Genomic DNA, 26,853 nt, shown 5'->3' on the forward strand with positions numbered 1-26,853 from the left:
ACAAAGCGAGAGTGTGTTTCCTCGGCCCTATTTACACTCCTTCAGTCCCCCTCTTCGCTTTGTCTTGCTTTTAGGAAAATGATTGGTTTTAACTGCGCCTCATATGGCCAAAATTGATTTTTTTTTTTTCTCCCCCATTTTTTTTTCTATCGTGAATTTGTGTGTTTGTTTGAAAGTCAGATATAAAGACCCAGGGAAAGAAAGAGACGATATGATGTGGTGTAAACATGCCCCCCGCCCCTTTGTCCATTCACAAAAACATCTGTTGCACACACAGATTTTCTTTTCTTTAAATACTGAACTACCTGATCATACTTTGCAACATTGCCATAAATATTTATTTAAAAAAAAAAAAAATTATTAAGCTGTAATTCTGGATTCAGATTGATCTAATTTTTTTCTTTTAATTTCACACATTTTTACATTTTTATTAAAAAAAAAATCAATGCCAATTACTTTCCAATAATTTCTTTTACATTGCTGTAATTATAAACAAATTTTCACTGTGTAGGTAAATCCCACAATCAATTAACACAGTTTGCTTCCGTTCCTGTATCTTAAAGACTAAATCTGGGATTGTTTTAATAAGAAAGCAACAACATGATTGCATAGTGTATCAATGCAATTTAAAGTCATTACAGTACCGGACAAAAAATGGTATGGATGCTAAAAATTGTCTCACCAGGGTGAAAGAATTAAGGCTAGATTGTTAAGATATTGCAACATAAACTTGACAGGTTTACGGACACTACAGATTCTTTTTTTTTGCTTTTAAAGCTTTTACCATTAAAAAAAATATTTAAGTAACAGGTTTTACAGGTCATATGCTTCTTGAAACTTATACCACTTTTAGTCTTAAAACTCATACAAAAATATATGAATAGTTTGCATTTTAAATGATTATTGTTTGAAGCGATACAGTGTCTCTCCAAATAGGCTGAAGTTAGCAACTTGACATTTTTAGGGAAGCGAGATGAGTCACGTCCATGTTGTATAAACTTCAGAAGTAGCTTCTTTAGTCAGACATTTTCTGTATTATGTGCAAAACTTAAAATAAAATCAGCATCAATACTGATTGTGTAAACAAGTGTTTATTGGCTTATTTGTTAACTTGACTTGTTTTTCCTGCTTACTTCATTATTTTTTATCATTGCATTTTCCTTGAATGGGAATATCTGTTTTCACTTGTACACACTCACATATACAGAAAGTTAAAAAAACTAAACAAAAAAAACAAACAAAAAAAAAAAACAAGTGTACCTGGTATACTAATAATCAATTCTCATCCAGTGCATTGTTTATTTTTCGATTATTAATTAAATCAACTTACAATATTAAAGTTTTTACAGCATGTTTATTTACATTTTTTTTTTTTATTTTAATGTCATTTCATTTATTTTTTAATTTATTGTCAAAGCAATTCACAATCTTTGTTTTTTGTTTTTTTTTTATGGAAAAAAAAATCCACTTATAATTTACACCCATCAGATTCAAACCCAAAAAGATAATCTCTCTACTGTTTTTTCAGATCCCACCTCCCTCATTCAACACTAACGTTGTTTCCTCTAAACTACATTTTGTGCACCAACACCTTGTTTTTTTAGTAAGCAGGTGTCAGTACGGTCACGTCACACAGGACTAGAATGTGTCACAGGTCAGTGTGTGTGTGTGTGTGTGTGTGTGTGTGTGTGTGTGTGTGTGTGTGTGTGTGTTGACTGTACACAGCGGTACAGCGTATCTACAATTTTCCTACTGAGCTACAGTCCTGGTTTAAGCGTCTGTCTCACTGACAGCCGAAGCCGTCTGGTCTGAGGTTACAACGCGGCGTGGCTCGCTGTGTGTCCGCTGCTAACGCTAACTACGCTTTATGTTCAGCAGGGTGAGTTCTGTGGAGCGTGAAGAGAAGAAACCCAGAAGAACTTCAGCACAGACTGCTGTTTTATCTCTATCACACACACACACACACACACACACACACACACACACACACACACTTAGACACACACGGCACTGTTTCGCTTTAACCCTGGGAACGAGGGGGACTGCAGTGTGGGAGAGGCCCGCTCTTCTCCAGCTGCTTCGCCACACGTGTGTGTGTGTGTGTGTGTGTGGGTCAGCAGCATGTGTAGTCCACCAGTGTCTTCTCTTCAACAGGCTGTAACAGAAAATTTAATTAGCAACTGGCAATATTTTATTCTATTCTATTCTACATTTTATTTCATTTAATTTTTGTTCTATTCTATTCAAGTTTATTATATAATATCCACATCATACCTTACACCTTCTACTCTATTTAATATATTTTGACCCAAACATCTGTACTGTATATGAACCTTGAGAGGTAATTTTGTTCCTATAAGCAAATACAGCGCCCTCTACAGTTAAACCTTAAAACAACTACATTAGGCCTTTGCATTACAACCTGATGCACAACGCTGTATAAATAAATGATAGAGAGTTAGAATGCCTGTAAATGTTAACCACTAAACTGTTTGTTTTTATAAAATCTGGTTTGGATTACTTTTTTACTAAACTGTTGCCAAATATTCACAAATGTTTCCTTTAATGAGATTACCTGAGGGTTTGAAGGCCATCAGCTGAACCACCTGAGACAAAAAAAACAAAATAAATAAATAAATAAATAAATAAAACCAGGAGATCAGATATTAGTTTGTAAAAGAAAAAAGTGTAAAATTGTGTTCAGTAATTTGCACACAGTAAATAATGCCACAATAGTGAATGTAATGATTTGAGGGGAGGGGCCAAGCGGGTGGCTGCAGGGAAGCGAGGGGGCGGGGTTAAAAATATAGTCGTAACGGCACATAAATCAGTAAATCCGCAAATACGGTACAAGTGATGAGTGAATACAATACTTGTGTTAGAAGGTACTGTAGCGTGCAAAGGTCTTGAGCCGACCTCGTGTCTTCATATTAAACTAAATTCAATAATGTAGATTAAAATAAAATAAATGGGAACAGATGTTTTAGTGCGACAGTCTGCAAACCGCCTACTATAAAAAAATTGGTTGTTTATGTAACAGCCTCAGCAGCGACCTCATTTCCCCTCTCGTCTGTTCCAACCGCTCAGCATTCAGCATCATCACCTCCTGATCATCTGTCATCGTCTGCACCTGTTTCTCACTGGTTCAGGACTTAAATTGGATACGTTTTTAATGTTTGAAATAATTCATAGGTCACTGCGTGGCTTAACATTCCTCTAAAACTGCTCAGGTACAGAGACCGGACTGAAAATGAGAGAGACAAAAAAAAAAAGTCCTTCAGAATGCCTGGAGAGCTATTCCTCAAGAGTAGATCAAAAATACCAGAAGGTCTGACTCTTTGGAAGATAAATATAAAGAGATGAAGGGTGTGACGCACCAAGGGTATGACTTTTACACCGTGCACCAAGTTAGAGATTAGTGCTGGAGTTCTGGTTCATGTTGATTCTAACTGATTCACTGTGATTAGTTCAGTATTATTTATTCTGATCCATTATGATTTCGATTTGAGCAATATGACATAAGAGGGAGTGCTGATGTACGGAAATGCGTTCGTAGACATGAGGGCGCAGCCCGAGTGCCGAAGATATCACAGCAGTGCTGATATCCAGTACAACAGCACAACCTCTATACAACAGTTCCACAATTATCAGCAGATGATGATATCGATGGATTTGGATTTGTTTGTTGTTTAACCAGTTATTTGCTCCACCAACACACATCCTTCCGTACCTAGCGCAACTAACTAACCGCGACTGGAGAAGCTACAGTAGCAACTGACAATTAGCGTAATTAACAGGGATGAACATTTTTTTATTTGTTTTAAATTCTTCCTGGTACTATGGAGCTAAAAGGTGAGGAGAATAAACCCTGGGAAAGTCCTGTAAATCCCCCAAGTTTCACTTTCTATTTCCACTTAATCCACTTTAGAATATCAGCTGCGTTAACTTCCGTGTTCTGGGTTTGAATCCCAAATGGAAATCTGGTGCACAAGTGTGTAGAATCCCTTGTCTCACATTTGATTTAGTGTTAAAGAGGGATTTGGGATTCAGCCTTGTGTTAAAAGCGAGTTCCTCTTAGGCATAAATAAAACAACACAGAGGCGATTTGCAATGACTTGAAAGTGATTACTGCAGAGACCGCGTGTCTTTTAAGATGATGTAACGTTATCAGATGTGTGTTCTTGCTGAAAGTGCTTGTGTGACTGGGTGTGAATGTGGGTTTCATCAGGCAGCTGCTCTCTCCTCAGTACTGCGGAGCGTACAGACCCACTCTCACCCACGCCGAGACACACAGTTAGTGTCATTAACCACTGGACAACATCTGGAACACCTAGTGATACGTATAGTTATAATTAAACGTCCCAATGCTGTTACTGTCTCTTATCATCACTCGGGTTACGCCTCTCGTCCTATCAGTGTACTCGGTCTAAACTAACTGTTGTATAATTATCCATTAGTATCGATTAGGGGTCATTAGAATTTATTCTCCATTAAGGATCATCACCAATTAGGATACATTATTAAGTTTAGCATGGAGTATGGTTTTTTTTTTGTTATGATTTATTATGCATTGTGTAATTCTATTTAAGCTTTGTGTGTGTGTGTGTGTGTGTGTGTGTGTGTGCGCACTTACAGGATTTTCCACACTTGGTTTGGATGAGGCTGAGAAGCTTGCAAGTTTGTCGTTTCCAAAACTTTCTAAAAACAGAATAAAAAGAAGGATTGACATCGTGATTGACATCACTGTGAAGTCTTTTTCTCATACTCTCTCTCTCTCTCTCTCTCTCTCTCTCTCTCACACACACACACACACACACCGTTCTTAATGACGAGTGAGCTTGCTGTAGAGTTGGTCATGTAACTGGAGCTACTACTCTCTGGGCTGGACGGGGTGGGCAAGCTGTCTACCCACGATGCACCAGGAGTCCTCGGAGATGGCAGGAAGCTGATTGGCTGAGAGCAATTCTGCAATTATTTAAGGGAAAAAGTCATTTAGGTGGAAGAAAAAACAAACAATCCGTATTTAGTGAACAGCACCGAGTGAAGCCAAAACATCAATAGCTGAAGAGCTGTCTATCTTTATAGTAAGTTAATATTTTAATTCACCACAGTGATGCAACAGATCTGTAAATATATAATAATAATAATTATAATAATAATAATAATAATAATGTTGTTGTTGTCCTGCTTACAGTAAAGGACAGAGCTTTCCTCTTCTCCTGTATTCTCTTTATAGCGTTCTGCACCTGGTGGACAAGCGGGAAAAAAGTCACGATGTTCAGTCATGTACTGTAGCACCTACACCAAAACTACAGTGTGAACAACACACACACACACACACACACACACACACACACACACACACACTTACCTCACTGTTATAAACCGCATACACCAGGAATATGTACAACCCCTGCAGAGATAAGACAGTGTGTGTGTGTGTGTGTGTGTGTGTGTGTGTGTGTGTGTGTGTGTGTGTGTGTGAGAGAGAGAGAGAGAGAGAGAGAGAGAGAGAGAGAAATTTAATATCAAATCACAAAACCTGTATAAGGTGATGAAGCTGTAGACCAGACTAGATCATAAATGAAAAGATCATCAGAAGGACTGAAGCTCAGTTCGTGTGCAGATCACATCTGTATCACACATCTGCTCACATCAGGAGGAGGAGGGAAGGAAATTAAAGAATTAATTAAACAACCAAAGAAATGATGAACAACAGATCAAACAAGGAAACAATAAAATAAACTTAAAACAAGTGCACTGTGATGTATTGGCACCCTGTCCAGGGAGTACCCAGCCTCGTGCCCTAAGTCTCCTGGGATAGACTTCAGGCCCCTCCGTGGCCATGTGTACAGGATAAAGAGAGCGGCATAGACGATGAGCGAGTGAGTAAAAAGAATGATAGGAAAAGCTAAGAAAACTAATTAAAAAAAAAGTACAATAAATAACTTGAAGTAAAAAAGGGAAAAAAGGAAATTAAATATTAATAAAATGATGAAAGGATAAATGAATGAAATAGAACAAAAAAGAACAAATAAATTAAAAAAGAAAAGAAAATAACCAAATCAGCATGAAAATAATGGTAAAAAAAAAGAATAAATGCCAAATTAAAATGTTTAAAAGAAATGGGATATAATAAAAAATGAATAAAAAGAAAAATATGCATAAAAAAATAAATGGATTAATTAAAAATGAATGTAAAGAAAGAAAGAAAGAAAGAAAGAAAGAAAGAAAGAAAAGCATGAACATAAATGTGTAAACCTAATAAAATTTTTAAAAAACAGAAAATAAATTAAGAAAATATAAAGGAACAATGAATGAATAACTAAAAATAAATTAATCTGTGACTAGAAGGATACAAAGGAAAAATGTTATAAGTCTAAAAAAGGAAAGAAAGAAAGAAAGAAAGAAAGAAAGAAAGAAAGACATAAATAAAAACATACAAATAAATAATTTTTAAGGAACAAATTAATTTATGAAAGACTGCAAGGAAAGGGTGGATGAGTAAAACCAAAGAAAGAAACAAATAAATATACAGTATGAAGGTTTAAAGGGATGAATCAATTAATATAATGATGCCAAAAAAGAAAGAAAACACAAATAATTAAAATAAACAACAACAAATAAATAAAGAATGTCTGAAGGAACAAATGGATTCTAATAAAGATGATGCAAGAAAAAATTATGTACAAGTAAAAGAAATACATAAATAAATAAATAATGAAAAAAAACAAGGGCTGATGATAAAGGCTCAAATCTTTGAACAGCTTAAAAACTTCTAACTGAGATTCTCCGAGCCAAAGCCACTTCCAAACACACACACACACACACACACACATTTTTTCTTTCCAGTGGAAAGACTGAAACAGACTCTCCTTTCTTCCCCTGATCCGAGACCCGTGTTGGTCTGACCCCGGATCAGTGATAGATTCCCTCTGCCTCATTATATCAGCACGGCTTCCTTCCAAACACGGAACCGAGTCGAGAGCCTCCTACTCCCTCTCTATCTCTCGTCCCCTTTCTTTAACTCTCTCCTCTGCACACACTGTAAATCCAAATTAACAAGCCCTGAGCGGGGTCAATCAGGGGCCAGGCTCGCCGAGTGAGACAGAGAGAGAGAGAGAGAGAGGGAGAAGCGAGGGAAAGGGAGGAGAGGAGAGGGCTGGAAGGGAAGAAGGGAGAGAGATGAGGATGAAGTGGAAGGAAGGAAAAGATGAAAAAAGCTGTAAAAAAAAGACGGGTTTGTTTGAGTTACGGCTTTAAAGTGGGAGCTAATGAGCAAATATAGCAAGAAATATGGCACAAAGCTAAACAGAGGAGAGAGAGAGAGAACACAGAGAGAGAGAGAACAGAGAGAGGTAGAGCGAAAGAAAGAGAGAGAGAACAGAGAGAGGTAGAGCGAAAGAAAGAGAGAGAGAACAGAGAGAGGTAGAGCGAAAGAAAGAGAGAGAGAACAGAGAGAGGTAGAGCGAAAGAAAGAGAGAGAGAACAGAGATATAGAGCGAAAGAGATAGAGCGAAAGAGAGAGAGAGAGAGAGAGAGAGAGAGCTGTGTTACCTGGAAGGCATTAAGTGCTACAAACAGGTAGGCCAGAACCACAGACAGGTGGACCAGAACCCCACACAGCCACGTCAGACCCAGAACCGGCATAAGAATCAAGACAGGCCGTGTCGCCGCCCTGCAAAAGCACACACACACACACACACACACACACACACACACACACACACACACACACACAGAGAGACAGGTAACATCTTAAATGCAACGAGAGACATAATCATCCCACGTCCAGGGTCCCAGGTTCAATCTTAAGGATCATGAGGATCAAAAAACATGCTATGTGCATTGGCTATACTGAATTGCCACTTAGTTGTGAGTAAATAGATTTGTTTGTGTGTGTGTGTGTGTGTGTGTGTGTGTGTGTGTGTGTGTGCATGAAAGCATGTTCCATCTTTATTCCCAGCATTCTCAAGCCACATTATTTATTTCTTTATTTTGGCGGTAAAATGAAGCTAATGTGAAATAAAAGCAGCGCTACTGTAGAATAGCATTTTGAGGTGCATTGCCATGATGCTATCTGCAGCTAGCCAAGTGGGCGGAGCAATGGAAGTGTGATCCGGGCAGATTTAAGCTTCTGCATCGTCTATGCCACAGGTATCACACACTGTAGCCGCGTACCTTACGGCGAGCCCCTACGGCCTCACGTGCATCCCACCAGAAATATAACAACGATCGTGTGGTAGCATCCCAATCCCATCATGTTGTTATGAAAGTCCCTTATTTCAGTAATTTTAGTAAAAGTAACTGTTGTTTAACATCTTTTAGCTCCATCTTCAACAAGATCTGGTCAGTTACATAAACCATTATTTTTTTATACACATTAAAAACGTACCAGCGAGTGATGAAGAGACTCAGCACAGTGGCATAGAAACCCCACTGCCAACTAGTGGTTTGGTGATGTCATTGCAACATGACACAGACTCGCGTACAAGTATAAATGGTCACCATGCTGTAGGTCACCTGTCTAATCTACGGCGTAGGCTCTGCCTAGATGTGACTCAGAAGCGTTAATCAGGCTTATCTCAAGCAGAACCGTTTTGTTCTTTAAATATTCACCTCCAAACAAGTCTCTAGAAACTCTAGAAGTTACTCTAGAAACATGAACAAAACTGGGAATGCCGGGACGGTGATGCATAAGATATGTAAGTCAGTAGTTAGGAAATTAAAAATTAAAAAATAAAGTAAAAGAAGTAAAAACAAATAAATCAACAAATATTATTTGATTTATTGCTATATTGATGGATTGCTAATATTCTTACACTAAGAAATAATACCAGTCTATCCCAGGAGACTTAAGTTATGAAAAAAATAATACCAGAAAATTGTTATTATTATTTTTTATTTTGTCCTAATTTGGCCTCTTAAATTATTTTGGCCCAATTAAACACGTGCATATTTGGATACTTTATAAATTAAAAAAGCAAGCCAAATATTCATTTTATTTTTGCATTTTAATAACTTTAATAACATTTTAATAAAAAAATGTTTTCTCCTTTATTATATTTTATTTTCTAACCACTTTTCAACATAAAATGTTTTCATGTTTCTTTTTTGTGACTCAACTCTGCCATAGACACGACTGTCAAAATTAACATTTTGTAAAACTCCTTTTGAATAATCTTTTATCTAGAGACAGCAATGAATCTGTAATATTTCATGAAAGCGGCTATATTTTATAAAACTATTTTAAGAAAGTTGAAAAATATAAAACATCTTAATACTAATACATGTGGTGTGTAATATTCATAAAATAAACAGCAAAGAAAAAAATAGAGAATACTTATTCAAACACAAATTCCAAGTTCCGGGCTGTACATATAACACGTGTGTGATACGACGGGTTTCTAATGTGGGCAGAACTTCAAACCTACTTCGCAGTAGCTATGTTTTAGATAATATGGCGGCCACTAGTGGACAAAAACAGTTAAGTGAACATTTTTTGTCATACGGTTTTAGAGTAAATGTTTTATAGATCCAACTGAATTTAAAATCTAACAATCAAACTCTTTTTCTCTCTCTTTTACACACACACACACACACACACACACACGCACACTATTCATGTTTGTAAGCTTCTCAATGTTTCGTCAGTTGTAGTGCTGTGTTCAAGGCCTCTTCGATTTCTTACTTTCTTAATGCTATTCTTTCTATTCAGTTGCACCTCATGGCCCACGACACACACCAGAGTGTTTTGTAGGAACAACGTGCTCTTTTTCGATTCAATTTGTCACTGAGGATTTTCGATTTTGTAAGCTAGGCGCCAATTTTATATAACGTCAACGGTGCTTGAAGAGCCATAAGTGGTGTGGGTATAAGAGTAGCAATTATTGGCCGACCAAAGCCGATGAAAAGAAGCAAAGAAAATAGGATAGTGGTGTGTGTGTTTGTGTGTGTGTGTGTGTGTGTGTGTGTGTGTGTGCGTGATGCATGTTTATATTGTAGATCTGCCTGAATGTTTCTTAAAAAAACTGAAAACTGGAGTCGAACCAGATGATGTCACCCAGATAAAGTTAAGTGGGATTATGCCTTATTAGTTTCAAGAATTAAGAATGTTATGGTCTACGTCATGTGTAATCATACAATATTTAAGGATCATGTGTGGTTCTATGATCGCGCAATTTTTAAAACACATGATGATTAAGTCAAATATTGTTTTAGTGTAACAAGTAAAAAAAACTCACAGAATAACAGCTACAAGAAATTTGTCTGAAACTATAAGTTTACATTTTGATAAAGAAAAAAATATTTTAGACAAAAAGTTAAAGTTGAAATAATTTATACTTTTGAGATATTTAAAAATTTCTAAGACAAAAAGTAACGGTTTTGAGAAAAAATACATTTGGGAAATTTTGGAAGGTTTAACCTATAAATAAAAAATTTAAGAAAGCCAAATAGTTTTTCTGATTTTATTTAATTTTTAAAGAAAACATTATACATTTAATATACACTTAAACATTTAAGAGATTAAGTAATTTTAAAGAAATAAGTAAACTCTTTAGATACTTATAAAGATTAAGCTGATAAGTTATAAATTTTGGAAAAGTTACTGAAATGTCTGGGATATTTGAATTTTTTTTACACAATAAATAAAAATGTTTTTACATTTTTTTAGATATACTTTAGTATCTTATTTTTTATACAATAAAAGTAAAAAAGTTATATTAGTAAAAAAAATTTATATTTTGGAGTTTCAAGACAATAGGATAAATATAGAGGTAAACTTTTTTTGCTTAGATATTTTGGAATTTTGTTAGTTTTTTGAAGTTAATTATTCAAGATTATTAGGTTATTCAGTTAAAACTTTTGAGATATATTGCAAATTATTCACAATATTTAAAAAAATAGATTAGTTAAAATGTTGAATATCAAAAAAAAGATATTTTGGAATTGTCAGAGGAAAAAAGTTGAATTGAATATTTCGCTATTTTATGATTATTAGTAAAAAAAAAAAACTGTAGCTATTTAAAAATTTGAGACAATAGAATGAGATTTGAGACAATATGTTGACATTTTTGAGATAATCAATAAGGTTCCTGTTTAAAAATCTTTCTGGATCACAATTCCTGGGCCAAAGTTCCTGAGTTCAAATTAAGTTCCTGGTGTAAAGTTATCGAATTAAGTTCTTAAAATTACATTGATGGAATTTAATTACGTGTCTTCCTGGGATAAATGTACTTAAATTCATGCATCTATCTTAATTTCCTCAAATTAAGTTTTGTGTTCCTTTGCTAGAGTTCCTTAAGTTAACATTTCTTGCCTAACATTTCTGAGCCTGTAATTACGTACATTTACTAAAGTAAAACTACAAGAACTTGATTGTTCTCACATTGCTGTATGCATTAAGATGCAAAAAGAAAAAAAAAAAGTGTTGGACCCTCACCAAGTCAGATCCATGGGCTTTGATTTGGAGGCGGAGCTTGGAGCCAGCATTTTGGCTCGGCGCCGTGCGCTAGAGACGGTTACCATGACGACCCGACATAAGACCACAGTGTTGACCTTAAAATGAGAGGGAGGACGAGATGTGACTGTAAAACCCCAAATAATTAAAACATGCACATGCATATCTTGCTCTCTCTCTCTCTCTCTCTCTCTCACACACACACACACACACACACACACACACACACACACACACACACACACACACACACACACACACACTTACCATTAGAACAAACAGTACAGGCCCCACAAATGCCCAAATAATATCAGACTCTGTGTTGAGCCAACAGCGCTGCTCCGCCTTGTACTTTTTCAGCGACACTGTCAAGGTTACAGACACTATGACAACTGGCAACCCTGGAAGACACACACACACACACGCACACACACACAATTATAGCACAGTTACACACTTACATTGTCAGTATACTGTAGGCAGCTATTACAAGTAGAGTGATAGAAAACACAAATTAACATGGGTAGCACACACACACACACACACACACACACACACACCCCAGCCCAGGCCATAGTAGAATCTCATTCTCCTGTCCTCGCTGATATTCACAGAGACGACTTTGCTCCAGAGCAGCAGCCCTTCGACCAGCATCCAGCAGAAAGACGCCAGGAAGAAGAGGTGAAGGAGAGCCGTCACCAACAAACACAGCTCCTACAAAACACCGCTGCACCGGTCAGTTCCCCGGGCGGATTGGTCAAGACGTTCTGATTAAATCTTTTATTTAACAGTAGTGCAGCTGCAAAACATGGGTTTGTTTTACAGCAGACATTCAACATAAACAGATCAAAACATGCGTAATTATTATTATTATTTTTAATGGATGTAGTCGTCAGTGTCAGTGCTTTGTACCAATCAGAGGTCCAGCCAAGTCTTCAGGGCAGTGAAAGAACAACCTTTTATAATGCAGAGCAACTTAATTCACAAACATAGTAAATATAAATAAATCAGAATCTTTCAAATAAATGAAATGAACTTGGTAGCTAACTTTAATGTTTAAGTAATTTTAAAAAAGGTTAAAATAAAATTAAACATAAAAACAAAACGAAGAGGTCAGAATTTTTAGATGTTAGGTAAAAAGTTTTTTTAAAAGAAAAATTTAAGAATTTGAATTTTGAATTGAAGTTAAACATTTTTTAGATAAGACTTTTGAAATGACATGAAAAAATATTTTTAAATAAAAAGTCCTACTTTTAAAATAGTCCAGAATTTTGAGATAAGTTTAAAAAAATGTGAAAACCCGGAGTTGCTAAAAAAAAAATTTCATAATTTTATATTTTAGATAAGTTTAAAGGTAATAAATTAGAAATGTTAAATAATCAGAGAAGATTTAAAATGTTTCTTTTTTAAAGATGAGTCAGAATTCTGCGAATACGTCAGTAATTCAACTTGAGATAATAATCTCAAATATAAATTCTGAGACAGCAGGTCAGAATTAAACGTGTCTAAGTTCAACTATCTATGCAAAGGTTAAATAGTCCACTATAAAAACATTCTATATTTTAAACTTGACACATTAAATGTAACTATAAATAGATGAATAGTGTAAAGTATCATTCTTTAATAAATATAAATTTGTTAGGAAATCATTAGGTAAGTTCTCCGATGTAAGACTGGATGCTGGTTTTGGAAAAAAAAAATATTCAACCGTACCTAATAAACACTGTTTTACATGTCGTTATCACTGTATAATTCCATCATGTACCTGGTTAGCCGAGGCCCAGTAGCTGAAGATGAGGAGAAACTGAGCAGCAGCCAGGGCTACGATCAGATTTTTATGCACAGTGGTGCGGTCAGATTTTGGGACACTAGAGGGAGACACGAAGCAGGAAATAAAAACGCGCGCGCACACACACACACAAAGACATCCAGCATTCACTACAGGCTATACATTATAACATTTTACAGGGTCATTATTAGATATTATTTGGCCTATTTACAGTATTCAAAGCTGACTCACTTAAAACCTAAGGTCACTACATTATTTATGATCTTCTAAGCTGTTGCAGTATTTAAATCAAGTTACCACACAAACAGGCTAGCCATTACAGGAATCAAATAATGTGAGGTTGAGTTGAAAATGATCCGCACTCCGGTCTCATTAAAACTCTGTGTGATCAGCACTTTCCGTTCAAGGCTCCTGTCTCTCCAGTCACAGCTGTGCAGATGTGAACGTGTTACGTCATCATTCGTAACTGCGGTGAGAGCGAAAACGAACGCATCACTTGTGATTTGTACAAAATAGCAGCAGAGTGCAGCGATTATTTGATTTATTTTTGTGGTCACTTTGTGCCGGAAGTGTTTGGATAACCCTGCAAACTAAATTTTCGATACTCTAGGGAAGGTGAACGTTTCTTGAAGAGAAACAATCCTGGTGACGAGACACGGATTCATCACTACGAGCCAGAGAGTAAACGGCAGAGTACGGAACGGAAACATCCTCGAGCACTGAGCGAGGAAAAGTCAAAACTATCAGTTGGAAAATTCATCAACGCTTACAGGTTTCTGGGATTCTTGAGGGCCAAAAGTATCGGAACATGATCAGGCGAAAGGAAAAAAAAAAGGTTCGTCAATCACCAGTGCTCGTTACAGTGAGACGCTTATTGAAGAGCTGAAGCCCAAACTTCAGATTAAACACAGAGGACTGATATCCGAGTGCGTCGTGATCTCATGTGACGATGCACATCCGCACACTTCTGATTCACACTGTCGACACTCGCTAAAGCTTCGACTGTAGGGAGGATGTGTCAGACTTTCACCCTGAAAGCAGAACAAGGAGGACGGAGATTCACTTCTGATGAAGACAGCGGTGCATTCGTGGCTCGCAGCTCAGACTAATGAGGGAATTTATACTAATGAGGGAATTTATACTAATGAGGGAATACGAGAGCTTGTGGACTGATGGACAAAGTGTATTGAAAAGCAAGAAGATTATGTCCTAAAACGATGTATTTGTCTTTTCTAAAAGTTAAGCAAAATAATGTGGAGATAATTTTTGATTTTTGAGATATTATTCTTTAATATTGATTCAATGTTGATTTCTTTGTTAAAAAACAAACAAACAAACAAGCATCTTTCAACCTTTAGCTTTGCATCATGAATAAATAACAAAGACACAACAATTCTGACTAGTACTTTTAGGTCTAATGAGTATAACTACAAATTGGTAATGTTCTATAGTGAAATACACACACACTCACCTGACAGCGATGAAGAGGATGAAGGTGAAGATCAGTCCACACAGTGACACTCCACAGCCGACAAAACTCAGGATCTGTAAACCTCTCTCATCTGCCGGTGTGTACTGCAGATACACATACACACACACACACATACTGTTATACACACCACTTTGTGTTTTATCATGACGCAAATGGTATCATAAAAAAATTCACTGTTTATAAGATTTAACTCATTCACTGGCTAGCGATCACTTTATTTTTGCACTCTGTACTCGGGTACACTCGTATGTTAACAGCCTCCGATACACAAGGTGGCAGTGTGCACCTACTTGGTTTGCGAGGCGGCATTAAACACGAGAGAAGATGAAAACAAGGAAGTTAACTTCCTCGTTAGGACTAATATTATTGACATTTTTGGGAAAAAATGTCAAGAGTGAAACTCTCGAGACTAAACTAGGAAGAAAACAAACCACTACACCTAGAATCAGGTGTAAAACATCTACATCACTACATTCCATTAAAAGTTTCATACCTGAACCTCATAAATCTGCAGGAGCAAAGCAAAGTTGGTGGTGTGGTTACAGAAACAGGAAGTGGTGTCTTCTTGAGAGGAAATGACCTCACAGCCATCAGTCGACCATCCTCCTTTATCCACTGCCCTGAGGAACCACCAACATAAAATACAAGCATATCAAAAGAATGTTTCATCCAAAGGATCATTAAGTTTGCCAATGAAGACACACTCACAACAGCTCGAAATCCCAAAAGGCGCAGATGGGCTTATGGATGATCCTCGAAGTGCTCTAAAGAAGAAAAAATAAATTAAGAGTTGATTAGCCATGCTGTTGAATAAGAAATAAAATATACCCCCAAAAAAATCTTCTTATATTGGTTATATAATTGGTTACCTGAGTGTGATGGCGGAGTGTATACTGCACACCCAGACTGACAAACTTCCCATCAGCCATCACTGTGCTGGAAATGAGCGATGAGCCCAGGACTGTCCCCTTATACCTGACCCACAGTCACACACACACATCACAAGCATGTGCTAGATAATCATGTAGTGTTATTGTATTCACTCTTAAGTAATTGATTTTCTCATAATTTTTTGGTCATATACAGTATATAAACATTATAATTGCGGTGGTGTAAGTGGAATAAAACTCATTGAAATAAAACATTATAAGTGGAATAAAACATTATGTTGTATGTCATTTTTTCCTTGACAAATTTAGGGTTAAAAATCTCTATGAGACATGTTACATACATATTATCGGTTTGTTAAAAAAAAGCAGTCAGATCAGATTAAATATAACATATCAAATGTAATTAAAGCAACAGAATTGTTAATTAAGATAGAACTTAATTTGAGGAACAAAAAACAAGCTTTTTGAAATAAGCTTTTTAGATCACGTGCTACTTAGATACACCACTATTTTAAAAATGATGTCATGGATAGTCACATGACTGCACCAGGACGTTCATTAGATATGGATATGTCTAATGAATAGATATAGATAAAGATAAGATATAGATAGGGACTTCATGAGTTAATGTCAAGCATAACAATTTTCGTTTATCAATTTATATTTACATTTAATGTTGAAAAACATTTACAAGCTAAGTAAAACATTTTTTTTTTTACAATTTCAAAGTTTTTAAAAATGCAAGCATTTCCATGTTGTCCAGAGATTTTTTTTTTGGACCCCTTCCAAAAAATATTCCTTACATACTGTAAACGTCACCATGTTAAAACCAATGCATCTTCCTTGTTTATTCATTTATTATGAATCTTAGATCATAAGGAGTATCTGCGATACAAGTTCCTTCTTTAATAACAAACATAGGTAAATTCGGACCCATCAGAATGCAGAATTCAACATTTTATGCTCCGGTATAAGGTTAGCTGAATAAGACTTACTTGAAAGAGGAGTCAGTGGTGACGGGGATGAGCGTCGTGTTCTCCTGTCCATTCAACAGCGGTCTCAGGGAGCCGTACCAAGCGTTTAACAGAGTAACTTTCCCGAAGCCTGGACATGTGGACGACACAACTTTAGTTCTTTAACTTTAGTCTTATAAATCTCTCACACACATGTGTTTGTTTCTCACATGTGTTTTTCAGGATCAAATAAACACTTATTTACTGGTCGAATTTTTCATATTTGTCTAATACATACAGTATATCCTATATCACATATTTTCCATCACTATTATAACCGAGGTCAAATATTAGCTAGCCTTATTAGTCTGCTATATTATTATTTTTTTTTTAGATTAGCACCTGCATTTAAATTTGGCCTCTCATTTACATGCCTATCCGTATTCAGCACAGAGTTTATATGATGTCACACTCCACAGGAATGATTAATCGTTCATATGAAATTAGACACTACAGGCTTTAATAATTGGCAATTTTTTAAAAGTATTTAACTAGACTACTATATTTAAAAATCATTATTTTATTGTGGCAGTTCAGTTCGGTTCAGTTCAGTTTGTGCGATCAGTCTGATCTCTGTTCCAGTGTTATTGTGGTGACGTATGAATAGTTTGTCCAGCAGGGGGCTCACACCATTCGCTTCTCCATTGACCTGCTCACCAGCAGCTAAACACGATCATGATACTCTACTGTAAACACAGAAACCCAAAAGCAATCTGATAACACATGACATATAACCTATAACACACTTTAACGACAAAATAAATAACTTCCTTACATTAATTTAAAGTATGTAATAATGTTGGTGGAATGGAGCGCTAGAAAGGAATAACCTCTGGTTTGTGTAAATGCATTACTTCGCTGCCACTATTAGTTGTTCAGTTAGTAATTTAGTTTTAAAAGTGAGTAACGAGAGATTAGAACCATCAATGTCCCTAAACATGGGTGTTTAGGGGCAGCATCTTCTTATATAAGGTCACATTACAAGAAAAATCAAATTGGCTTGTTTAAGCCCTGGTGTATACATAATGGATGTTTTGATTTGTTTTATTTGTTCCTACACACAATGTATGTCTAAAAATGGCTAAAAAGTTAATTGTGTATAATTTGTCTCCTTTAGGTAGAATTTTTTTTTTGCTTCTTTTTTTAAAAACAAAAACAAAAACCAACTCTGGCTCAGATAATGCATTTTTTTTTAAACTTCAAACAAACCAAGCAACAAGCCGGGGGAGGAGATCTTCTTATATGAGGTCTCGTATGACCTTTCTCGTCCTCATGTTTTTTTTTTCTTTCATACACCTAATGGATGTCTAAAAATGACTAAACAGTTACTTTTTTATAAGTTGTCTTTGCTTCTTCTTTTTAAAAACAAAAATTCTACAACATTAATATAATGCTTTCTCACATTGCAAAAATTGATCCTGCACTTTTGAGTTTGTGGAACATCAATTGGCTTCATCAGGAGTTCATTTTAGAGTTCTGTGTGCTCTTATAGGTACTAAAACCGACAGCTAAATCTGACCCTGTGCACTATGAAATATTGTGCTTTAATAGATACTATATCCATGGCTAAATCCAATCCTATGCACTAAACTGCAGAATTGTACCCTCTAAGAGATACTAAATCCATGGCTTAATTCCCCCCGCACCCTAAACTACTGAATAGTGCACTACTATAATGTGTATGGTGCAAAAGTACGTGGCAGGTTCACAGCTTCTGTCATCACAGGTATCCCAAACACAGATATTCAGGTCAATGTTAACAGCTGAGAAATCTTAGCAGATCCTAACAATTCACAGCAAACTCTGAGGTTTAGTAGGTACTTAGTAAGAGTTGGTAAGGTAATCATGGCGGTTCTTAGACAGTTCTTGACAGAATGGCTTCATTTTGCACAGTTTGTAACTGAGTCGTAGACGATTCATAGGTACATCTTAACATTGCATTGCTAATGTATATGTTATTAAAGGTGTGTGACCAATCATTATTAAGCGTTTTCAATCCAGGAACAGAAAAGCGAAAAGGTTAGTTTAGATAGTTTAGACTATTTTACAAGCACTAGTCAAGTTAAATGCACATTGATACAGAATGAGCTGTAGGATGTATGGACGTACCCTCATTGTAGAGCTCCTGCATGCTTTGAGGTGCAACAGAGATGCAGTCCAGACCAGAGGGACCGGATCTGCTGAAACCACAAAACTCTGATCCATGGGAATTCTCAGACACGTTCTTCTGTTTGACCTGTAGTCCTGAATTAGACATGGTTATTCAGAGAACCTCTGATGTACATACTGATACACTGGTATTATACATAATATACACTTTAAATAAGAAAATGAAGGGAGCTGATGAACAACATACTGATATTGCTGCTGTTTATTTGTACATGGTCTGCGGCCCCCAGGAGCACCGGGCTCAGGTTAGACGCCATGCGGTCAATGGTCTGCACTACAACCATTGGTCCACTAACCACCTAAAAGCAAAAACATGTACGTAGTAGTTTTGGGGAAAAGCTCACCATCAAATGTCTATATGGTTATGTTCTTCAATAACGTACATGTTATCTGAGACTTTACCTCTTTCATGGTCTCCCATTTGTTCATGACCCCCTCACTCATAAGCGTATCCGCCAAACTAATGAAGCTGCGGCCAAGTGCATGTGCCGTCATGTGGGTCTGCTCGCTAGTGGTTGGCAGTTCGGCAACACGAGCCAACATCCCAAGCACAGATGGAACATCCCTGCTCTCAAGCTGGCCCTGGGACTCCCGCAGATAAACCTCAGAGACATTAAGCAGATTGGAGACTCCAGACCAGGTGTCGTCTGCATCAGGCATACCAAGGATTTCACTGGTGGTCTAAAAAAACAAAACAAAAGATTTGCCTGGGGGACTAAAACCCTGTTTTGAAGCAGTTCGGAGAATCATCGGGATTGGCATCATCCTCAAGAACACGCGTTCATCATGTAACAATTCCAGGTCCCTGGTCTGATCCAGAGCTCATGTTACTAAATAAACAGAGTTTCCTAGAGGTTTGTATGCATTTCCTACAGATCCACCAGTTTTATCCTATCTCCCCAAAGCACATCAGTAGATGGACAGGCTACACTACACTGTCCCAAAATCTGAAAGAGTGTATGAATGCAGTGCCCTTTGATAAATTGTTAATATTCCCGCTTCATAGTATTTCTAGGAAAAAGCAAGTACTGAAGATAAAATAACATTCAACAACGTCCAACAAGTCCTGGATAAAAGATAGGAAAGCAATCAAACTTTGATCAGTCCTGAAATTAGTGTTTGTCATTTCTTAGGAATTAATTACTTTCTGGAACCAATAAATGTCATGTTTATCTAATGGATTAATCCTAAGCCTTGGCAAACTTGGGAACATGCAAATGTTGAAAATGGCAGGAAATAACCCATAGATAATGCTTAAAAAACATTTTCTGAACTTTTTAAACAACTGTATACTGCAGAATTTTTTTAAATTTGTTTATATGTTATAGCCTTGTTGTGCTTGTTATGGATATTTAATTGTATTAGGGAAGTCGTATTTTGGGCAAGGTTCCAGTGGATCCAGAGCCTATACTGGGATGGATGCCAGTCTATCACAGAGCAACACACAATCACACCTAGGAAGACATCTATTGGTCCAGACACTGGGATGTTTTTGGAAGGTGAAAAAATAATTACTTAGGAAATCTATGTAAACATACAACCCAAGCTCAAGATCAATCCATGGTCCTTGGAGGTCTTAGGCAGCCACATTGCTACTGTACGTAGTTTATTAACTTATAACTGTATGAGTCATTTATACAGAGAATTCTTATTTGGTCTGAACTGGTCATAATCCTTAGACCACATCTCCAGAAAACATATCTTGCTATTAGGCTTGTAGCCAAGACCATTTTTATCAAGTAAAAGACGAGGTCTATCCAATCAAGGGGTTGAACTCAAAACTAAATCCAAGAGAAAGCAACACCAAATCAAGATCGACACTAAAAACATGTCACATCTATTACTAGGTCTAGGATCTTTCAATCGATACACTGATACATGACGACATGAACATAATTTTTTACACTTTGTTGGGAATGTTTGGAAGACGTGGAATGTTTACCATGCCATGGCTCATGAGGTTTTGCATCAAGGGGGTCGGGTTCATAATCAGCGACTCCTCCAGCTCTTTCTTCTTCATATAGCGGGCTGAAGGACACACAGACACATAGATACAGGTCAATCACAGATGCTGGTAATTTGATTGCTTATTTATCAGATAAATGCACATATACAGTATAAATAGACAGCATACAAACCTTTGCTGATTTTGCAGATGAAGGGGTAAGTGTTTGAGCAAGGTGTCGTGCTGTATTTTGGTACACCTCCACTAAAGACTTGCAGAATTCGGCAGGAATCCTGCTCTTTCTGCTTCTGCTCTAGCAAACCTAGAGATTTTGAAAGCTTTGTTATGTCTTAATTTCTGGCCAGTCTCACCAAATAACCTACTTTCCATGGGAATTCTATTACATCTTTTGTAACGTATTGGCGCACGAGACTGAGCGCATGCTAGTACTTCAATCTTTAATGTTTGCACTTTTACCCATTGACATTTTGGTATATATACAGTATACTCACCAGGGCATTGTACCATTCCTGATATCTCCTTCACAACAGGGTGGAGAGTCAAATTGCGCTCATGCCAGCTGAAAAACGGCTTCAGATCCGAGGAATCCGAACAGGTGAAAAGTGTCTGAATCTGTTTCTCTGTCAGCCACAAATTCCATATGTTCAGATCTGTCATGTTCCCTAAGTATGGCTCAGTAAAAGTCCCCCCAAAAGAATCCTGGTCCTGTCCCAAAATAAATATTCCATTTCCATAGATATCCCGGGACGAGGCCTTGTCCGAGGCTGAGTCACGTTTTTCGCCGTCCACATAAATATTCCAAAGTCCATCACTTTTCCGCCATGTAACACAAACGTGATGCCAGTCACCATTGTTGGGAAACCAAGCTTTATAAGAGTGGTGCTTTCCGTGGATGATGAGGGCCAGCAGGACCTGCCGCTTGTTCTTGTCTAAGCATCCTCGGAGCTGGAATTCATTCGTCAAAGTGGGTGCAGCATATGAAAACAGAGTGGACAGATCACCGTGGTGCTGGGGGAATTGAACACGTATGCACACGCTCACAGCGGACAGTGGTGGGAATGAGGCCTCCACTCGAGCGTACCCGTCTTTAGATTTGTCAAAGAAGGACAATCCTGAGAATACAACATCTGCCACAGAAAAGATAGAAAGGGTAAAATACTTTTGATCAACTCAGCGAATTATGTGTCGATGCCAGTACTGCTCATTTACTCATATATGTTAAAAATGGTTTAAAAAGCACATAATACTGTGTGTTTTTACTCACTCACTCATCTTTTATACCGCTTTATCCTATATTCAGGGTTGCAGCGACCTGGAGCCTATCCCAGGAGGCTTAGGGCACGAGGCGGGGTACACCCTGGACAGGGTGCAAATCCATCGCAGGGCACACACATACACTCACTTACTTACATACTACGAGCAATTTGGGAACGCCAATTAGCCTAACCTGCATATCTTTGAACTGTGGAAGGAAACTGGAGTACCCCGAGGAAACCCACCAAGCACGAGAAGAGAACATGCAAATTCCATGCACACGGGGACAGGAATCAAGCCTAGCCGGGAATCGAACCCAGATCCTGGAGGTGCAAGGCTGCTTGCTTACCACTTACCAGGTTTTCAATCAACAGATGATAGAAAGTGCCAGAAGTGTAGATGTACAGGTTGAAGTCAGACGTTTACATACTCCTTAGAAAAAATACATTTAAACTTAATTTTTTTTACAATTTCTGACATTTAATCTAGCAAACACATTTTGTGGTTCTTTATATTTTCCAATTATCTCAAATAAAGAGACACCATGTTTGAAGGTAGGCCTTAAAATGTATCCCATGGTACACTTTCAACTAATACAAAGAAAGTCAATTATCCTGTTAGAATCTTCTAACGCCATAGGATCTTTTTGTGATAGGAAAAAACAATGTGTATTCCTTACTTCCACATAGTAGTGTAGACCTACAGTAACATAATGTTTTCAGATTCTGAATCTTTTGGTCGATGTGCTAAAACAGAACTCACTTTATTAAAGGCACTTTCTGCTGTTCCTGTTCTTGTTATTATTTTTATTTCATCCTTGATTTTTCATATTTAGGATGCGAATCTGAATTTGATCATTTGATCTATGCATTACTTACTCTATGCGAAGCTAGTCATGAAAAATGTGAAGTGCGCTCTGTGATCATATTTACACCATATTCCTTTAGTATCATTAACCCAATAAAACCCACATAATCTTAAACATCTTGAATTTTCTCACTAAAAACAAACACTTGCTTGGTGAGAAAAGAAATGTCTGCCAACATTGCTATGTGATGGAAAATAATCCTTGACGATCACCCTCAATTGATCAGTGACAACGGGGGATTGTAATGCAATGAAGATATTGAAGCAATAAAGAATTTTCTAGCAGCTTTAGAGAACCAATCCTGCTGTACTCCACTGCAACCCTACTCAGTCCAAAGGCAACTAACCAACTAGGCCAGTACGTGAACCCGGGAAACATGAACACAACTGAATAGCATGTTCCATGACATTTCTAAAGTAGTTTACTCATTTTAGAATCAGTATCATAATCTGTATCAAGTTCCAAAAAACTTGAATTCATTGTAAAATAAAACATTGCTTTGGATATCGTACTCAGTAATCCCCATCCTTTCCAGTTTCAGAGCTAGACCTCTTCTGGAGACTTACTCTGTTTGGGAACGCTCGGTACAGATGATTGACTGACACTGTTACTGTTCCTGACCCAGACCGGACGGCGCATCTGAACCTGATCCAGAAGTTGCCTCATGCCCTCTTCATCCTCATGCTTCCCTTGAATGGTGATGGAGCTCAGTTGGCCCCGGCAGTAGTGGAAAGCCTGAACAAAGCTGCAGGACGCATTCACCAGCTGGAACATGGTCTCTTGGGTCTGAATCGGGTGGTTGTGGAGGGCCACAGTATCTACCACGGGAGAAGGTTATGTTGGACTTTTTTTTTTTCTTCAAAAACATGAGAATGATGATACCACACATACAAGTCAAAATAGATCACACAGGTCATGCAATTATAGTTCAATTATGTAGATTATATTTCATTGTCCCAGATGCACAAGAACGCTGAAGAAACACAAGAACTAGCCTTGAAGCATTACTAGCACGGTAGCATGAACAGTGCTAGTGCATTCGAGTTAGCTCAATGTCTTTCTGAGTAGCTTCAGTTACAATTTCCACTTTGTGACATTTAATAGAATTCTTAGGACTTATGGTTGAAAATAAACCAAACTTACCCACAATGCACCTCTCTGACACTTCTTCTTCTTCGAACAGATCTGTTGATATATTTTCAGTGCTGGAAGTGTCTACAGTCTTTGAGGCCAAACATTTCGAAAACTAGCACGGAACACAAGGAACATAATAACATACAAAATCATTAAGATTTTTGTTAGTTTATTTGCATTATACACACATCAAGTTAAATACAGTAAAGTCTATTTGACAATTTTTTTTTTTTTTTTAAAGATTTGCCTAAATAAAAAACGTTTAAGGACATTTAATTCGAAATGATGTAATACATTTATGAGATTTTTTTTTTTTCAAAAAGTCCAAAAGAACGAAATCTCAAAAATACACATTTTGTGTAAAAGAGGTGAAACATATCCAAGTATCTTAGACGCCAAGATTCCCAGGGAAAAGCAAATATTTTCAGAGCAGCCAGTCAAATAAAAACGATTTATATTCTATTCAAACAGCAAGGACGTTAAACCCTTAACCCTTAACACTGATGCTTAGCGCAAATATTTAGGTAACATCCTAGCTAGTTAGGCTGTGCTAGCATAAGCTTGCTGGTAATTACTACAGTAGTTAGCCAAAAATATCAACTTAAGAATTTTCTAATAACTTTAATAATAATCTTTTTTTTTAATTTTAGTTAATAATCTTGTTAACTCTTCTCCACATCTTCCCTTGACAGATGTGAGCATGACAAGAAGCTAAGATCATCTAAAAGCTAAGCATGAACCATGAAAATGTTAACTTTTTCCTAGGAATGCTGATAGTCCAAAAAAATGTTTTAATCTAATTTACATAAACATTTCTACATTTTTCAAACCTAAAATGCCAAGACTATAATTTTTTTAAAAGAAAATCTTATCTTTGACAATATTAAAAACAATAAAAAATACAGATTTTCAGAAATACTGATTTAAATTAATTATTACACAATAATTTCAATAAACGAATTTCAGATTTAATTAGTTAGATAAGCTTTAATAGACAATAGCTAGTAAAAAAATTTGCAAAACTGTGTTTTAAAAATAGTACAAAAACTACAAATATTTGTATAGATTTTAATACATTTTTTAAAAGTATGATGAGTAACAGATCTAGCCCTTTTCATACAAATGTTAATATTTGTTAATTTTAGCCTCCTTAAAGGGGCAATTTAAACAGATAATTAACCTGATTTAGAGTCCCATGAAGGTTTTGCCTTCCAAACGTCTATAACAAAATCTATATTTTTAATCATTATCAGCTGTATGATTACCGTGGACAAAATCACCACCAGCAGGATAAGAGACATCTTCCCACCTGAAAAGAAGCAGCCATAAAAGAGAAATAAGAGACCTAACACAATTTCCAAGCATCCAGTAAATAAATCGGCCAGATGGTCCACATTTTACCACGAAAACCACATGAACAAATGAGAAACGCTACTAAGTCAGTTTAGTTCCTCTATTTCTCTGACTATGTTCTGCTTTTACCAGAACGATGAATAAACTTCTGCATTCTTCAAAAAGACATGGATGGACGAGCGACGGATTTGTAAATGAAATAAATATAAGATCTTCAACATAAAGAAAGTGGACTTACAGGAGAAGGGACGGCGGCTGTTTCGGCGGATCCTCCGTCCTGTGTAGTGAGATGCTTCTTTGTCTCTCTTGCCACACATCTGTCTTGCTGTGTGTGTTTTGTGTGTGTGTGTGTGTGTTTGTAAAAGAACTGATGGGGCTCACAAAACAGGTCTATATGTGTATGTGTATAAGTGTCCTCATTCTGACAGACTCTACGTCACATAGTGTCACCAAAACTGCATTTCACACTGTATCTGTGTGTGTGTGTGTGTGTGTGTGTGTGTGTGTGTGTGTGTGTGTGTAAAGAAATAAGTGTATATACCCAGCCTTAATTGTCAGATCTTCTTACCAGAATCATGCCTTCATCCCGTCCTGCCTCACCGTTTAGTATTCTGTGTATGTGTGTGTTTTGAAAGAAAGAAAAAAAAAAAAGGTGTGTTAAGAAACCCAAAGTGCCCCCCCCCCCCTTTGGCACATCCCTCCGTTCAGTACAGAGTTTTGTCATGCTAATGGGCCTCATTTATTAAAGCAGGCTTGCGCAAGCAGAAAAAAACTTCATCTAAAACAGTGGCAGATCTAACACACACACACACACACACACACACACAGAAATGAAGACACCAGAAGGATGCTATGGAGAGTACAGCATGTTCATAAATAGTGATAAGACACACTGAAAGATTTGGATATAAAGATGAGCTTGAGCATGTTATGCTAAACTTATTTTTCTACAGTTATAAAAAACAGGGAAGAGAGTGGAACAAGTGCGAGTCCTACACTGAGGGCGTTGTACGGTTGTGGGAAGAGTCTTCTTTCTGTTTTGTCCTGAATTTTGTGTAAAGTACACCACTGTTATTCATCTAGTCTGTATTCATGATGGGTACAATCGCACACACACACACACACACACACACTATACGGGCCACTTGGGAATCCAACCAGAACGACCTAAATGTCTCAACTTTGATTTAAAACTGGATCCTCAGAAAATGCATCCTAACATTATTTCATATTTTAGTGCTAATTAAACATATACACGTTTATACACACGTGTTCATGTCAATAATCAGAGCAGCGTGGTCTGACTCTCATTTTGTTCACGATACTGAGTTTCAAATATTTTGTGTTTTGATTTTAATTACTTTTAGCATTTGTCACTTTTAACCTCACTGAAATTTGACTAGGCACCCATGACGTCCCACCTCCGAATCACCTTTCACCAAAGCTTTGTTGAATCCTGGATTC

General features: G+C 36.9%; 1 protein-coding gene across 1 annotated transcript; it reads right to left on the reverse strand.

The window, feature by feature from the left end:
• Nucleotides 1-1,335: 1,335 nt before the first annotated feature.
• Nucleotides 1,336-25,862, reverse strand: adgrd2 (adhesion G protein-coupled receptor D2). Its single transcript, XM_053504359.1, has 26 exons — nucleotides 25,628-25,862; nucleotides 25,302-25,345; nucleotides 24,046-24,148; nucleotides 23,469-23,720; nucleotides 21,272-21,907; nucleotides 20,953-21,081; nucleotides 20,757-20,842; nucleotides 19,217-19,495; nucleotides 19,002-19,113; nucleotides 18,755-18,889; nucleotides 16,628-16,736; nucleotides 15,612-15,717; nucleotides 15,451-15,506; nucleotides 15,236-15,362; nucleotides 14,722-14,825; nucleotides 13,227-13,329; nucleotides 12,022-12,175; nucleotides 11,729-11,862; nucleotides 11,444-11,559; nucleotides 7,558-7,678; nucleotides 5,372-5,413; nucleotides 5,193-5,246; nucleotides 4,818-4,965; nucleotides 4,634-4,698; nucleotides 2,576-2,606; nucleotides 1,336-2,155 (listed from the first exon to the last, which is right to left on the reverse strand). The coding sequence occupies exons 1-26, from the start codon at nucleotides 25,704-25,706 to the stop codon at nucleotides 2,148-2,150; spliced, it is 3,333 nt and encodes a 1,110-aa protein (XP_053360334.1). The 5' UTR covers nucleotides 25,707-25,862; the 3' UTR covers nucleotides 1,336-2,147.
• Nucleotides 25,863-26,853: the final 991 nt, after the last annotated feature.

The sequence above is a fragment of the Clarias gariepinus genome, chromosome 9 (genome assembly GCF_024256425.1).
Source record: "Clarias gariepinus isolate MV-2021 ecotype Netherlands chromosome 9, CGAR_prim_01v2, whole genome shotgun sequence".
In the NCBI taxonomy this organism is placed as follows: Eukaryota; Metazoa; Chordata; class Actinopteri; order Siluriformes; family Clariidae; genus Clarias; species Clarias gariepinus.

What these genes read in the sequence shown, in the direction of transcription:
- adgrd2 (XM_053504359.1), bottom strand. Translation starts at nt 25,706, where the DNA reads ATGTGTGGCAAGAGAGACAAAGAAGCATCTCACTACACAGGACGGAGG. An exon ending in ACCGAGCGTTCCCAAACAGA is followed by an intron (nt 21,908 to 23,468) that starts GTAAGTCTCCAG and finishes TTTCTGTGGCAG; the next exon opens with ATGTTGTATTCTCAGGATTG. An exon ending in AATAAACAGCAGCAATATCA is followed by an intron (nt 18,890 to 19,001) that starts GTATGTTGTTCA and finishes TGTCTAATTCAG; the next exon opens with GACTACAGGTCAAACAGAAG.